At 42.9% G+C, this 16,735-nt stretch overlaps 1 protein-coding gene across 1 annotated transcript in view; it reads right to left on the bottom strand.

Annotated features, from left to right (window-relative positions):
* Window positions 1–15,250, bottom strand: part of DTD1 (D-tyrosyl-tRNA deacylase 1) — a gene marked incomplete at its 5' end in the record, with an annotated part of 24,374 nt that extends 9,124 nt beyond the window's left edge. The window contains 2 exons of the mRNA XM_010284944.1: window positions 5,656–5,753; window positions 15,015–15,250. Coding sequence (XP_010283246.1) covers window positions 5,656–5,753; window positions 15,015–15,250 — 334 coding nt within the window. The remainder of the gene's footprint in view (window positions 1–5,655; window positions 5,754–15,014) is intronic.
* Between the last annotated feature and the right edge of the window lie 1,485 nt (window positions 15,251–16,735).

Here is a 16,735-nt window from a genome sequence, read left to right as displayed (position 1 = left end):
CAGCATCTAATTAGAATATATGCATTAAATACTGAAATTACTACGCCACTTCCCCCAGCAGAAGAAATAAAAATGCACAGAATATTTCCAATATGAATTCCACAATTATTCATAATGCTTTTAAGTTCAAGGAGCTTTTTTTGAGTTGTGACCATGTCACCTCCCTTTAAAGCCTTTTCCTGCTCCATTTCTGTCTGGCTACTTCTACTAGCTACAAATTCCTATAAAAAAATACAAAGTACATCTTCCTAACCTTCCCCAAAACAAGATATAAATATACAAAGCATTCTGGGCATAGCTAACAATCTCAGCAATTATCACAATAAACTTCATCATGAGAGCACAGAAGTTTGCTACACGCTTAGCGCTGACCTCTGTAATTAACCAAATGGATGCATGTAAGTTCAGAAGAGATCATCCAAAATTGCTTCCCCAGTTAAGGCTGGAAATGACAATGCTTGTGATTTGTACTAGAAAACTAGGAAAAATCCTTTTGTTTTCCGCATCATAGCCAAGAGTGAAGAGAAATACTTGACCTACCCTCACTCTCAAAAACTATGTAGGAAATGTAGTCACTATTATTGAACTCAGAACAGAATCACTGCATGCATATATTGACCTTCTCCCATTTTATGCCTTTTTGTTTTCACATTTCTTATCCAGTTTTTAATCTGTGGCTTTATGTTGCCTTTCAAGCAAAATGTCTTGTACATCAGGCTTACCAAAGAGGTGCTTTAAGAGCTCAATTAAATGCAAGCTATTTTTTCTTTTTCTATTATTACGTTCACATGTCCCAATTCCAAAATAATCACAAGTCTTCAGAAAAGGCCCAGCAATCACCAAGTACTGCTGGTCTAAGAATACTCTGATTTACTTCATACTTTCAATTCATTTGCTTGCTATTAAATCAGATGACAATAGAACTGAACAGTTCACAATAAATTGAACTGTAGTAGCTTCCCCTGCCTGCTAGGGCTTCACAAACAGCTGGGATATTCTCTTTTATATATATACACACACTTCTTTTAAAAAATATATACACATACACACACATATATTTATTGTATGAGGAGGACATACTTTTTTTATTAATTTTTATTAATTCTGTAAGTTATTTATTTATTTATACCTTTCTAGCACAAGGAATATAAAAATACATTTGGATTAATTAGCCCAAATGTATTTTTACTAATAACATTGCTAAGGAATTATAAAGATCAATTACCAATTACAACCACAGACGATCACTCAAAAAAAAGGTATTTCACTGTCACATCCAATGACATAAAAGAGCTATTCATCAGCAATTACTTGTCTAATCTCTTTCTGTTAACATCACATTAAACACTGCAGGATGGTTTATTTATCTCTTCTTGCTAAAGCAGAAAGCAAAAAGATAAAAAACACACCATCTCTAAGCCTTAGTTCCCATGCTACAAGCAAATCAACAGACTGTATGACGGCAAAAAAAAATGCAACAGGCAGGGAAGAAAGAAGAGAATGACACATTTAAATTGGTTCTTACTCATCCCACATCTTGTATGATGGGTGAAAGATGATGGCACACATGTCAAATAATATCAGGAAAGGACCCTTAAGAGTGTCAGAAACAGCAGTGCTTCCAACAGTGTGTGCTAAGGTCCTGATATGAGCCGGAAAAGATATCCAGCAACAGTTGAAAGAGCTGCCAACTTTCAAGTAAATGGGGTTCTTTGAAACATGGCATAGATTAAATTCTTTGTGCATCCAAAGTGCACACGGCTGGACTGCTTTATCAGTGTCTGTGCCACTGTAAGAGCTCATCCATTTCGGAGAATCCCCCACATCAGGACTTACAAGCTGGAACTGAGGGTGGCTAATGAAATGTGTGTGGACAACACATTGCAGGAGGAAGGTAAGCAAATTTACATTACTCTTATTCTCATATAAGGACTGTTCAGAACCCACTCAGCCCATAGAAGGACTCTGTCCTCCTTTTCATAGGGTCCAGGCACAGACTCAGTAAGAAGATACTTGGTGAAACCTTACCTTAGGATAAATGACAGTGCTCTAAGCATGTCCTGCAAAAGAAGCTTCATCTTTGCTCATGAAGAATAAGGTTTAGGAGTAAAGGAAGGCAATCAGCAGGCAAGACTGAAACAGGATCATTAAACAGGGAATTCATGCCAGACAAAGTTTGAAAACCAACACCCTTTCCAGTCTTCAGCCCATGTAAATGGCACCAGGAAGGTGTTGCCAGATGGGAAAAGCAGGTAACTGTGAGGGCAAAACCCTTAAACAAGCCAATATTCCCCAAGAAAGAGCTGGAAACTTGCAAAATCCAGCACACCCTGGTGATTATTCTTGGGACTATTTTACACCCACACACAGGACAACAGGTGTAAAAGCTCTCTCAGTGTTCACTTCAGTCAGAAACTGCACCGTGCCATCCTTCAGTGATCCACCTACCCTTACACCAATGAGTCCCACTAGACTGCTTGAGCAAAAAAAGACTGGTCACCAGTTTTGCCCTAGAGACCAAGACACCACAGGGCTCCATCTCATAGATGGAGTGCTGTCATCAGTCATCAGAGTGCTGACGCAATGCTGCCATCCATCCTGCCACCGATGCCCTCAACTGCAAGCTACAATAAATGCTGCTATACAAAGGATATGGCCACCTGCACCTGACACACAGCCATGCAAGAGCATAGAGAATTTGTGCAGTAAACATTGCTCAGTGGCATGAAGGGAACAAGTCTTTTCCTGTTTCACAAAGAGCTGGAGTGGCAAAAGCAGAGGGTCAATACTGCCACAAGTACCACAATTAAACCTCAGCCTTAACAAGCCTATACCATAAACATGGCACCTGAAAACAGTGGGCCATAGCTCTCTTGAGGGTTGATGAACAGTTCAAAGGAGACATTCAAAGCACTCCAGTTCTCTGCCATCCAGCTTTCTGCAGACTCTATTTCAGAGGCCAATCAGGCAGCAGCTCAATTCCTCCAAGTCGGGATGTGAGTGCTTACATCCACAATCATTCCTCACTCCAAATGCTACTGCTGCTGCTGCTAATTATGCATGGATTGAGCTGAGAATTCTTTGTGCTAAAGCTGTGAGGTTACAGAAAGACAGACCAGGACCAGATCTAGTTCTTTCAGGGGCTAAAACATCACAAAAGGATACAGAACAGAATTTGGAGGTAAAATGAAACCAACTCCAAACCAAGATACCTTAGCCATTTAAGGCACCGAGAGATGCTTCTTTAGGCTTTCCCATGCTCTTTTCCCAGTAGGCTCCAAATGCCTTTAGTATGATATTTTGAGATATGCAAAATTCCCAGGAGATGCTTAATTCCCACCAATTACAGCCACCAATTTCATTGCAGTTATCACAGAACCTATAAGCTGGCTTTAAAAGAACAGGTATAAACATACATGGCTGACTGAAAAACCTGAATGTCTGTTTTTTAATTCAGAAGAATGATGGTTAAATGGCGACTCAAGGACAGACTCAATCAGCAAAGTAATTTTATCTTGCTCATCAACTGGTCAGGTAATTTCCTAAGATCACTGCACAAGGGACAAACTGCGAAAGGGAAGGGAAGGGGAAGGGGAAGGGGAAGGGGAAAGGGAAAGGGAAAGGGAAAAAAGTTCCAGGTGGAAGGGACCTACAACAATCGTCTAGTCCAACTGCCTGACCACTTCAGGGCTGACCAAAAGTTAAAGCATGTTGTTAAGGGCATTGTCCAAATGCCTCTTAAACATTGACAGGCTTGGGGCACCGACCACCTCTCTAGGAAGCCGGTTCCAACGGTCTTTACTGACCACCTTGTCAGTAAAGATATGTTTCCTTGTGTCAAGTCTGAACCTCTCCTGATGCAGCTTTGAACCATTCCCCCACATCCTGTCACTGGGTACCAGGGAGGAGAGCTCAGCACCTCTCTCTCTGCTTCCCCTCCTCAGGAAGCTGTTGAGAGCAATGAGGTTGCCCCTCAGCCTCCTGTTCTCCAAACCAGACAAACTTGAAGTCCTTAGCCGCTCCTCATAGGACCAAGCCCTTCCACCAGCTTTGTTGCCCTCCACTGGACGCATTCAAGGACCTTCGCATTCTTTTTAAATTGTAGGGCCCAGAACTGCACATAGTATTCAGGGTGAGGCTGCACCAACGCTGAATACAGCAGGAGAATCACCTCTCTTGACCGGCTGGTTATGCAGTGTTTGATGCACCCAGGATGAAGTTTGCCCCCTTGGCTGCCAGGGCACACTGCTGACTTCTGCTGAGCCTGCTGTCAACCAGCACCCCCACATCCCTTTCTGCAGGGCTGCTCTTCCGCCACTCCGCTCCCAATTTATACTTGTGCCCAGCATTAGTTCATCCCAGGTGCAGAATCCAGCATTTGTTCTTGTTAAATTTCATCCCATTAATCATTGCCCAATACTCCAATCTATCCAGATCCCTCAAGGCCTCTTGTCCCTTGAGAGTCAACAGCACCTCCCAGTTTAGTACCATCAGCAAACTTACTAACAGTGCATTCAACTCCTGCATCTAGATCACTGATAAATATATTGAACAGAACTGGCCCTAGAATTGAGCCCTTAGGAACACCACTGGTGGCCGGTTCCCAGACAGATTCACTACAACCCTTTGAGCCCTGGCCTTCAGCCAGTTCTTCACCCAGTGCACCGTGAACTTGCTCATCCCACAGTAGGAAAACTTGTCCAGAAGTATGCTGCGAGGGACATATCAAAAGCTTTACTAAAATCCAGAAAAACTACATCCACCGCCTCCCCTTTATCCACTAGGTGGGTGACTTTATCATAGAAGGATATCAAATCAGTTAGACAGGACCTTCCCTTCATGAACCCATGACTGTTGTCTGTGCCTGATGATTGTATTTGTTGCTTAAATGCCTTTCAATGGCACCCAGTATAATCTTCTCCATAATTTTTCCAGATACTGAGGTCAGACTAACAGGTTTGTAGTTTCTTGGTTCTTCCCTCATGCCCTTCTTATAAACTGCAATAAAATTTTAACAAGGTTAAGTGAAGTGTTATACAAGTAGGGTTGGTGTGGCCTCACTGAAGCACAGCTGGTAATAACAATCCCTCCTCCTCTTTCAGTCTGGAAAAGTTGGTCACCGTTGTGTTTAGAGGATGAGAAAACCTCATGACTGCATATGGTTTTCAGCATAGCTTGTGCTGTTCCTCAGCAGACCTAACTCGCCCCTCCACACCAGACTTAAATTCAGTACTTAAACTTACTGTTCTCTTGTTTCTGAGAGAGGCAGCTCTTAAGTTCCATCCAGCCACCCACATGCAAAAGCTCCTAAATGTCAAGAAACTTCACTAAAAAAAAAGGGGCGGTCCAGACACATTAAAAACATTGTAAAGGAGTCATGATTAAAAAGCAGCTTTAATGATGAGCAAGAATAAATTGCAAAAAGGCTGGTTTGCATTACACACGCACGACCTTTACCAGGACAGCAGGCAGCTATCAACAGGCCAGGGAACTGAAGAAAACAATGGAATTATTTAACTCTTCAGAGGCTGCACAGGAAGCACAAGGTCCTCATGTCTACGGAAAGCTATACTGCTTCATAACAGGAATGCTACAAATCTGCAGAGGTGGCACACCCTACCCATCCTTTCCAGACAGACCTTCTGGCTCACTTACCTGTTTAGGGTCAACAGTGGCAGCCGGGGACTCCAATTCTATTGTTACAGGACCATCGTTCTGGATGTGTACCTGCATGTAGGCACCAAACTTACCATCTGAAAAGGCAAGAGACAAGAAGTGCTGAGAGCTCTTGCAAGGATAACACATACCAAAACCTTTACCAAACGTGCTACTAAAAAGAAAAAAAATACATAAAAGGACAGCCAACTAACAAACTGCAGAAAGCTACTAAGAAAAAACAGTCTCTGTGCACCCAGCTATGTGGTCTGACATTCAGAGACAATAAATAGGCACCTAAGTACAGAAATGCCCACAAAACAAACCAAGTCTACAAATAATCAAAGTGTTCACTGTTCAGGATAAGCAGGATAGTTCTCACAGGCAGATGAAATTTTAAAGGATGTAACAGCTAAGCCTAGGGATCCAGTCCAGCTAACTAGCTGACGTTTTGAAGAAATCTTATATACAAGCAAAAGATAAAAAGACCTGAAGACTACTTTGAAGCATTTGACACTGAATACTCCAGAGCAAGGGATATTGGTGTGCAGCTCAGTCCCAATCTGCTGCAGCAATTTCTTCATTCCTGTTTGCAATCTAGGCCATTCTTTGACAAGACTTTGGCAAAAAGGGTGGAAAAAAAGACAGTGTCTACTCCCTCAACGCTGCCTACTTCACAGCAATACACTTCTGAAATCAGAAATGTCTATGTCATTTGTCATCAGTGGCATTTATTAGCACACCAACTGAGGCACAGACCACATTTTGGTAAGTATTTGAGAAGTTTCCATCACAACAGACCCATGACATTTTTATCCTGTATAGTCTACAAAAGCCATCCCTTTGTATGCTGTCTTCTCCTCACATCTCATTTTTCTTTGTGCAAACTTCCTTGCTCCATTTTTTCTAGTCCAGCTTTCTACTCCTGAAACTCACCCCACCCCTGGCTGAGCCTACTTGACTGCTCACTCCCACATATTCTCTTCTCCTGACCCACACACCTGAGTAGCCTTTCTAGACCTTCCTAGAAGGGAGGGACAGCAACAAGAACAGACACTACCATATCAATACAAATGCATGGAAGAGAAAAAAGTGTACTGCAGCAAACTGGAACAGTCTCACTTACTGGGAAGGCAGGCCTGGAGCCTGCTCAGCAACACAACCAAAACCGTTTCCAGTACCACCTTGGACAGTGAGCAAGAACATGCTGAAAGCCCTTGGCTCAAACTTCACTGGAGCAATCACCCAGTGGGAATATTTACATGAGACTTTGTATGGTTACACAGCAGCTTTCCAGGGAAATATGAGATGTCCCTCACTGAACACAGGTCAACACAAACTGCCCTGATTCTTCACAAATGTGTTACTGGGGTCAAATAGCTCCGGAAGATTTTTCAGTCTTTCCCCATCACATCCTGTAAGCCAGACAGAAGTCTGGTATTTGCTTAAAAGGAAAAAGAACAGGCATGTTCAGCCCTGTCCAACACATATGGGCCATATCACAATATATCTACTGCCCAAATGCTTTTCCAAAGGCTGGATGCCACAGCCACCCCGTAAGCTAGAGATACAAGCTGTGGCAAAGTCAAAAACTATAGCACTGCACAAGAGTCTGACGGCAATGGTCCAGCAGCCAAACAAAAGGTTCCTGAACTGATCTCTGAAGAGTCACAACAACAGAAATGCCAACGGGAAGGAGGAAGAGCATGATTCAAGGAAGTATTTCTGTGAAAAGGAATGTGATTTACTGAACAAAAAGCTGCACAATTTTACCAGCTGCACTCCTCAGACTTTTTCTGCCCCACAGAGGAGGTGGAAGAAGAGAACTCATGCCCAGTGTCCCAGCTCGCTGTCTCTACAACAAGCTCTTTTGATCAAATCAACCTTCTTCAATGTTTCACATGAGCTGAGAAATGTTATGGGTGTTGAATCTAGAAACCTGACAAAGGCATGGCTGCCACAGCCGCACACCCCCGGGGCCAAACAGTAGCAAGGCTGAGCATGCACTCCCAGTAGGCACACGCGCACACACACATGTATGCTACACACACACATATATATATACACACAGAGCCAGCTGCACAGATACAAACACAGACACACTCAGCACTCACATGAACACAAATAGCACTTAGGGCCTCACCTTGAACCCCTCACTGGCTGATCAGGATGAAGGTTCATCAGTGGGAAATATGTACATATATATAATGCAGACCCCTCCAGCAGTTGGGCTTAGACACTCAGTCTGCCCAGTAGCTACCCGTAGATCTTGGCCTCCCCAGATGCTGGCACCTGGGGATACAAGTCCCTGAGACCTGCAGCCCTGCTCCAGCTACTGGTGCAGAGCGTCCCACACACATGTACACGCATCTCCCCCAGCTCTCTGGCAGTTTGTTGGCTCCCCCCACCCATCTTACCCTTAGAGACATGCACACCTGGGTCTCGTCAGTAGAGACCCCCGTCTCTCCAGAAGCTGGCCAGGACTCCTCTAGTCCCTCGAGGAGCCAGTTCCTTCTGTGGTCTCACCCTCAGAGACACACACCCAGACTCAGCTCTCGCCACCACAGCTCCTCGCCAGCTCATCCTGCTGTGTATTTGCTCACTCACCCTCACTTGCAGACATGGCTCTCGGACCCGTGGTCCCACTCCAGTTGCTGCGTGTAGACCGCCCATTCACACACATGCACACAAAACAGTGGGTCCCTCACTCAGGGAAAAGGTTAGAAATGGACTTTAGTTAGAAGACTAAAGACTCAGACTGTGCTGATCAGGTGCAGGGCATGGCCACAAGCATACTGACCAGTCATTGCTTACATGTAGCTGGCCCTTTTTACACTCATATCCCTTTATTTTCCCATGCTTGTTCCTCCTAAAATCACCTAGATCCACCCTTTTCCCTGCCTTTGCTTCCTCACCTAAACATCCCATTAAGTCTTGTGTGACCTTGAAATGCTCTACTCCTCCATGTGTTCTGTATCTCTAGGCAGTGACTCCCCTCAGTCCAAAAGGTACTCTGGAGAGCCACTCCCGTTGACTCCCCAGGATGGGCATCACACCAGGACCACAGGACTGAGGGTCCCCCAGGACAGCCCTGTGAAGGGCAGGGACAGGGTTTGCAATCCTCTGAGTCCGGAATTTGGGTTCCTCTGCCTGCCTCTGTGCTCCTTTGTGAGTCTGCAGTCCGGCTTTGCATCACACAACCTAACAAGAATTACTACAGCAGGAGCGAAAACATCTTCCCATCTGACAACTCCACTGTAGGGTCAGTACGCTCTGGAGGGAGGAGACAACTGAGGCTGCCATCAAAGAATGGCACATCAAAAGTTATTGGCACATCAACAGTTACTGCTTTAAAAAGGTGTAGCTGACTTGATTGGGTAAATCAGGTAAATAGAGATACCATGAAACTGTCAGTATTCCAGGAAAGGATCAGTGTGTTCTGAATGCTAGCTAACAGTGCAGCAGAAAAAAAGAAGAGAGTTACTAAGTAATTACAGAAAACAACAGAATATTTTTTAGATGAAAGTATTACAAAGCAAGTAAAAAAATTTAAAAGACTTGTTTCATTTTATAAATTTGCAGGAGCCTGGAACATGTAAAGGGTCCTACTGAGAAAAGATGTCAGAGCAATCAAAAAAACAGTGATTATAATTTTCCCACACAGTTTTCAACCCCTTTGCCACCCATGATAGATGAGAACCTGCAGAGAAAACCCAGGTATTTTTTCCTTAAACCTGTAGCTTATGGTTTCATTGGTGAATCACGCAGCCACACATTTTCAGAGATGCCTACAAATGACTCTCATCTGAGAAGTAAAATCTTAAACAATGCTTGCTTTTGGTTAGCTTTATCTGCACACCTTAAGTCTAGCTACCATAATGTGTAAGAGTCTCTTAGAGAACAAATACTGACTACAGTGCAGGAATCTCACAGAACTGGTTCCTGCAAAGAAACAGGCAGTTTCTGCATCTGACAATCACAATAAAACAAGATTCTACACCTTCATGCAGACAATGAGGGAAGGATCTACTGACATGCTTAGAAAGTGGTTACATTGCTTCTTTAGGAAGATCAAGCAGACCCTACTTGAGCTGCTGCTCCTAGAAGTTTTGTTGTTATATTTACAGTGTATATGGAAAGAGATGTACCCATATGCTGATCACATAAACCAGTCAAAACTAATGCATCAACAGAATAATAAACAAAAAATACCATCTTAAACTTTATTAGTGGGAGCACAACTTTTCAAATAGCTCTCTACATATCATATCACCCCTCTGCTGTATTTTACTCACAGAAAAGGACTGCCTTTTGCACTTCCCACACCTGTATGGACAAAAAAAAGTAAACTTCACAGGTTCCTTTTTTTCAAAAGGCCGGTAAAGTGGTCAAATAAGCCTCCATCTTTACCAGAACACTCAAGGCACTCCCATGTGTCAAGCACTTTCTATTTTGTTTCGGCATCAGCACTACTGTCAAGGGTCATCTTTCTATAACACCTCCTTTTCATTCTTCTCATACTTAAATTTTCAGTCTTTTGACCCAAGGTCACCCCAGGTCAATGTGAATCACAGCTCAGAAAGTTTAAGACTCAGAGCTAAAGGAAACTATTTAAAACAGAAATGTCTGCTAATGCTGCCCTCCTCTACAGCCTCTCTTTTCCAGACCTTCCTCTCAAAGACAGGAAGGGTCTCACTGGTACCATCTGCAGTACATCTACTCACTGCAACCATCACAGTATGAAAGGCAGTGAAGGTTTCAGTCTCAGCAACCTCATTCTCTCAGAGGATTTAAAAAGTGAACTGATGGAGAATTTCTTCACACGTTCCAAAATCCCACTATTGGTCTTAATCCAAAATGTCTTGTGGACCACCACATACCCTCATCTACAAGCTTTCAAAAGTACTGGAAAGCCAATGTCAGAAGCAGCTGCCACCCCCCCTTATCACAAATTGATGTGTCCTGTAGTTTCAGGGACGATGATCCCTTCACAGGATGTGTTTTCCTCATGGGACGCTTCTTGATCTTTGTGCTGGCAGCTCCCTTATACAACAAAACCAAAGGGTTCCAGTGGTCCATTGGTCCTCATAGCTCTTTTCAAGAAGTGGCCTCACTGTAACAGCTTTTTTCTCTGCAGCTTCAGGGTCTGGTCTTACCTGAAAGAATAAGGAAAAGCTAAAACCTAGTTTCACAATTTCTTCATAAATCAATGCCTAATTCCTCCTTAGGAAGAGATGCTTCTTCAGCAGAATCTCCCTCAATGTTGGCTGCCTGCATCAAAAACATGCTCCTGTTTTCCTTCCCTTGTTCCAGTGTCTACTGTAGTGTCAGTATATGGCAATTAGTATAACCTTTCAGAGAAGGCATTTTTCATTTGTGTGTTATGGTTTCCTGAAGCGGTAAGTTGAGACACAAGCCTGACTCCCCTAAAACAGACTGACATCTGTAGTACCACTGCATTTTGCATTCACCTAAGAGCACAGCAGTAGAACATATCAGCTCTGCAGCATACAGGCAGACAGACTGCCAAGGAGCTGGTTGCTCTGCCCTTGAATGCAACTTCTCAAACTCTGATGCAGACAAATCCCTCTTCTGCACAAAAGACTGCAAAGAAAGTGAAGATATCAACTCTTCCAACTCTCTGTCCCAAGAGTCTGTCTTGATGGATTTTCATTTTTCAGTCAGAAGGAAAGGAGAAGAATCCACCTTTCTTGGATGTTGCTTGTTATCCCAGCAACTTTGGGTGAATTTATCACATGACGTTGCACTGTCCATGGGAGACACTAGCAACTTACCCTTAAACACTGTTTCTTTTCCTGCTTTTTATACCACAATGTTCTTCAACGTAGTAAGTACCCTTCCCCACTTTCAGACTTCTTGACTGATCAAATCACCTTCTTGCAACATCCTCTGCAATAAAATAGGATCCTACAAGTATAATTAAAGTGACAAGTTTATTCTGCTGGACACCCATCTCTTCAAATTCCTTTTCCCTTATAATCTGGCACACACGCCTTTCTCAGAGGCAAAGAAGGTCTTTATCTGAGGTGAGACAGACAAGCCACATCTGCAATGTAAAGGCCTGAAAATGAGATATAATTTACTTACAGAATATTTTTTTGACATATCCCAAGTCTCATGACCTAGAAACTTCACACTGGTTTTATTCAGAAGTTACTTCTAAGCTTGTCTACTTGCAAAGTTATTCCTAATTAACTTCATGCAAGTACTCCTGCTCCAGATAAGAGCACTTGTTCCAAGGTGACAATGCTCACGAAGGGAATTATTCAGAGAGAATAATTCTGTTTTCAACTTGCACCAAACTTTAATCTGAATTAAACTCCTCCTTGTGGAACAGTCCCCTCATACTTACTCAGATATTGCTATTAAGGGAGTGAGATATTTCACATTCGGCCATGTTAAACCTTACAGCCTCAGAAGGCTAAATCCACATTCAAGACAGAGCGTGAAGGCCCTGACACACAGGGAGAGACCTTGGTAGGCCTAGTTTTTGGATATTAGCTTGCACAACAGAGTACTCAGAGCTGCATTCACCAGCTCAGCTCCTCAGAGTGGAGTGAAGAATTTCAGTCTTGAAAGAAGAGGTGTTTAAGAATCAATTTCACAACAAAAAAGCACTGAAGCAAGACAAACGAGGACTTCTGATGCAACCTTCTCTTTCCTAGCTATGGGTGTCCATCAGCAGTCTTAAGCCATCTGTGCTAAACTAGGAGCCATGGCTCAGAGCCTTTTCCAAGATTTTGTTTGTCAAACGTCCCCTTGCTCTGGGTATGAAAGAATGGTTTGCACTTCTCTTTGGGGAACACTTACTATTCTGAGCTCCTAGCCAGCAAGCTCCAGATAGACCAGATACCAGATGGAGGAGCTGCCTGCCCAGCACCTACAATAGTGGTACATGTATGTAGTAGTTCAACTTCCAAAAGCCAAATTAGTCTATTGAAAAAATATAGGGGCTAGAAAACACAAGGCTCTTAGGCAATATGGCAAGACATTTATTGATCTGTTTTTGACTCAGCTACTGAAATTCCACTTTAAATTATTAAATTATTCTTCTAAAATGCATTACGCAATTTGTAAGATCAAAGGGAAGCGCACCTACAGGAATCCAGAGAATCAAACTCTAATCTCCCAATAACTACAATTGTGTGTGTGCGTATGTGTATGTGTAAGGGAAATACATGAATACAGATTTGGAAGATAGAAGGTAGAGCCTCATGCTGATACACTAAGCCTATTTTAATAGCCCAGCAGCTCATTCATCAGTGCTCCTTCCCAGGGTCCTCCCATCACCCTTTAACACGTAGGACAGCTCCCTCCAGTAAGTCAGGTTCTGATTTCCTCAGGATTTTTTCAGGGCAGAATTCAGTATGTTTGCACACCACACTAAATCACAGCCCAGGTATTACAATTTCACAAAGTTATACTTACACTCAAGCAGTCCTGCTCACATACAGCCTACCAGTATGTAAAGGCTGTGTGTTCGAATCCACCTCAGGTCAGAGAAATTGTAAACACTGCTGATGCAACCACAGGACTTAGCCCGCTGTCCATGAAACCACCAAGTTTCAGAAACTTTGCACGCAGAAATACAAATAGAAAAAACAAGCAAACAAACAAACAAAACACTGGCAAAGCAATTGGCACAACAGAAACGTAGATCATAAACAGACTTGGATACAGCACAAAGTAGACTGGCACAGCCTAAAAAGAAAGCAAAATTATAAATTAACAGGTGGTTCCAGTGCTGCCAGCAGTTTCAAATGCATTTGTTAGCTGACACAATAGCACAGGCAGTAACTTTTGGGTCTCTAAATCTATGTTTTCAGCATGAAGAAAAAAATGCAGAAGTGAAAAGCTCTTTCTGCAGGAAGCACTGGCAAACAAGTACCAAAATATGGGCACTTAACAACAGTGGCTATTCATTTCTGGTGGATAACAATTATTCACTGAAAAGAGAAGTTCAAAAAGCTGCTGTCCAAATAGAAACTCTATTTCAGAAACAGAGCATTTTCCAAAGCCCAAGGATAAAGATGTAGCTACACAGAGAGATATCAATTTTTCCACACCTCATTTAAATTAAAGAAAGTCCATACTTGCTTTTAGTTTACCAGGACATAAAGGTCCAACTTGATCAAATGTTACCAGAGCAAATTTTATTCCCATTGACTTCCCAGGAAGTTCTGTTACCAGTTTCAGAGGCACAGGAATGGGTCCCATCTTAGTCATAACTCAACAAAGATAAAGATTCAAAAAGCACGTACTCCAAACTTATTAGAACAGAGGCTTTCTGTGTTACAGACCAAATGGGATGCAGGGACGGAGTATCATAAATGCATTCCTTATCATCAACAAATGTCAACTGGAAGAACATATCAAGCTACTGGAAAGCTGACACAAGGTGGACATTTTATGTGTGCATTTCACTGCGCCTCCCTGGAAAGCAGTGGGATAACTACCTTCATCTACAGTCAATATGGAGATTAGCCTCTAAATCTTTTGCCAGCTACAAGTTTTCTGCCGCCTTCTCCTTTTTTTGCACAATATAAGAGTAAGGCTGACCATTATCTATTAATAGCCCCCATTTAAAACATAGTCTTTTCTAGATGCTTTTCTTCTGGGCAAGTGTATCAAAAATTGAAGTCTAAACATGAAAATGGCCAGAAAGCAAACAGAGAAGCAAGCAGAAAAGGTTAAGGGTGGACAGAGCACAAATACAAAGGGAAGCCAGGTATTTTCTGGTAAAGAGAACACTGTTGCATACCTGAGTTGAGAAAAGATAATCTAAATCAAATGCTGTTCTCAAGTAGCACATTACACCTCCCACTGTCGTAATTACCATTTAACAGAATGCAAAACTAAAGTGACAGATAGAGCTACGCTGTCCATCACACACTGGCGATGCCTTCAAGCCTAACTAACCACGTATGCCGCAGAGAAAATGCTCCTCCTGGGTTAATCTAGCTACACAGCACAAAACATCCAGCCTTTGAGAGAGCCTGACCCCACAGCTTGTTCTCATGTCTGCAGCCTCTCTGGGTTACATTGTCAGAGTCATTGCTCATGTTGTAGAGCCAATAACAATGTGAGAACATCTACATGTCAAACTATTCCAGAAGGAACATCAGGAAATGGCTTGGCTAGAGGACGACTGGAATGATCACCCTGCTGGGCTGCTAGTGAAAATACCATAACATTCCCTCATCTACTGCTGTGCAAAGACAGCTTCTTTGCAACACAGACAGAAAACTACAGAATAAAGAAAGTAACAATCAGGAAAGAGCACATACAAACCAGCTCTAGTGGTCACATCAGGGGCCTTACCAACCTTTTGCCCTTACCTTTAATAAGCTCTGGTTTGTAAGCTTTTCTTAGCTGCTCTAGGAAGTTGTTATAAAAACACTCCGCCTGCTCTGTGGGCATTGCCATGTGGTAGTCGGGCTTGTTTCCTTTCAGGATGCACTGCAGAGTAAATTGGCTCACACACAACACTTCATACTGTTTATCCATCACACTTTTGGACCAGTGCTTCCCACTTTCATCTTCAAATACTCGCAAGTTCAAGATCTTTCGAACCCTAGAAGATAAAAAACGTAATTCCTAAATTGTTCCATGCAGGATCAACAGGTACAATGCCTACCATACAGGATGAGACAAAAGGGAAAGCAGATGCATACTCATTCTGCCTCCACATAACAAGATATTCCTTTGTCCCTTCCTTCCTAAACCACAGGAATCTCGTCACATTAAGCAGAACCATAATCAATAAAGCTCTTACATATAACATTGTCAGACAATTAATTAACATGTTCATTTTACAGAGCATGAGATCAGGACAGAATAACTGCAAGTTACAGAATGACATAAAGACGGCATAGGAAGTAAGAAAACTTACTCTTTACCATCTGATTTTATGTGCCACATTATTTAACATGTGAATAGCTTTGCGAATTTTAATCCTCCCACCACACTGGAAAATCACACTCAGTATGAAATCAGATCGTCTTAAACTATGCTTGTTTCCAAACATGATTCACATATATTCCTCCAGCTTTGTCACCTCCTCGCACTCTTTCCAAACCAGGCCCCACAAGTCAGATGACAATAGCACTTTTTCATCAGGATTGTAGAATCATAGAATAGTTTGGGTTGGAAGAGACCTTTAAAAGTCATCTAGTCCAAACCCCCTGTAATGAGCAGGGACATCGTGAACTAGATCAGGTTGCTCAGAGCCCCATACAATCTGACCTGGAATGTTTCCAGGGATGGGGCATCTACCTCTCTGGGCAACCTGTGCCAGTGTTTCACCACCCTCATGGTCAAAAATGTCTTCCTTATGTCTAGTCTAAATCTGCTCTCTTTTAGTTTAAAACCATTACCCCTTGTCCTATCGCAACAGGCCCTGCTAAAAAGTCTGGCTCCACCTTTCTTAGAAGCCCCCTTTAAGTACTGGAAGGCCGCAAAAAGGTCTCCGCGGAGCCTTCTCTTCTCCAGGCTGACGAACCCCAACTCTCTCAGCCTGTCCTCATAGGAGAGGTGTTCCATCCCTCCCATCATTTTTGTGGCCCTTCTTTGCACCTGCTCCAACAGAGCCATGTCCTTCCTGTGCTAAGGACTCCAGAGCTGGACGCAGGACTCAAGGTGGAGTCTCACCAGAGCAGAGTAGAGGGGCAGAATAAACCTCCCTTGACCTGCAGGCCACTGATGAGAAGGAGGAAGGCAGGCAACAGTGCAGAACTGCAGGTGGCAGCAAAGTGGTGACTGGGACTTGTTTGTATTTGTATTAAGGCTGATGTTTGGATCTGGGGGGCAGAACTGACTGGCTTGAATACTAAGAGAGGACAAGGAGACTTTCACAAATGGATCCTGAAAAGCAGCAGGCAGACTTGCAACGCGGTCTGTGGCTGGACTTTGATTGATAACAAGGCTGCATGCATGCCACTTTCATGTCTTGGGTTTCTTCTTTTAGTTTCTACAAATCTGCAGCATCTATAAACAAGGGAGCATATCAAATGCAAAGCATTTCAATTTCTATGAACAAATATATAATTATATTTATATA

The sequence above is a fragment of the Phaethon lepturus genome, unplaced genomic scaffold (genome assembly GCF_000687285.1).
Source record: "Phaethon lepturus isolate BGI_N335 unplaced genomic scaffold, ASM68728v1 scaffold14954, whole genome shotgun sequence".
NCBI lineage: Eukaryota > Metazoa > Chordata > Aves > Phaethontiformes > Phaethontidae > Phaethon > Phaethon lepturus.
This window is presented reverse-complemented; position numbering and strand designations above follow the sequence as displayed.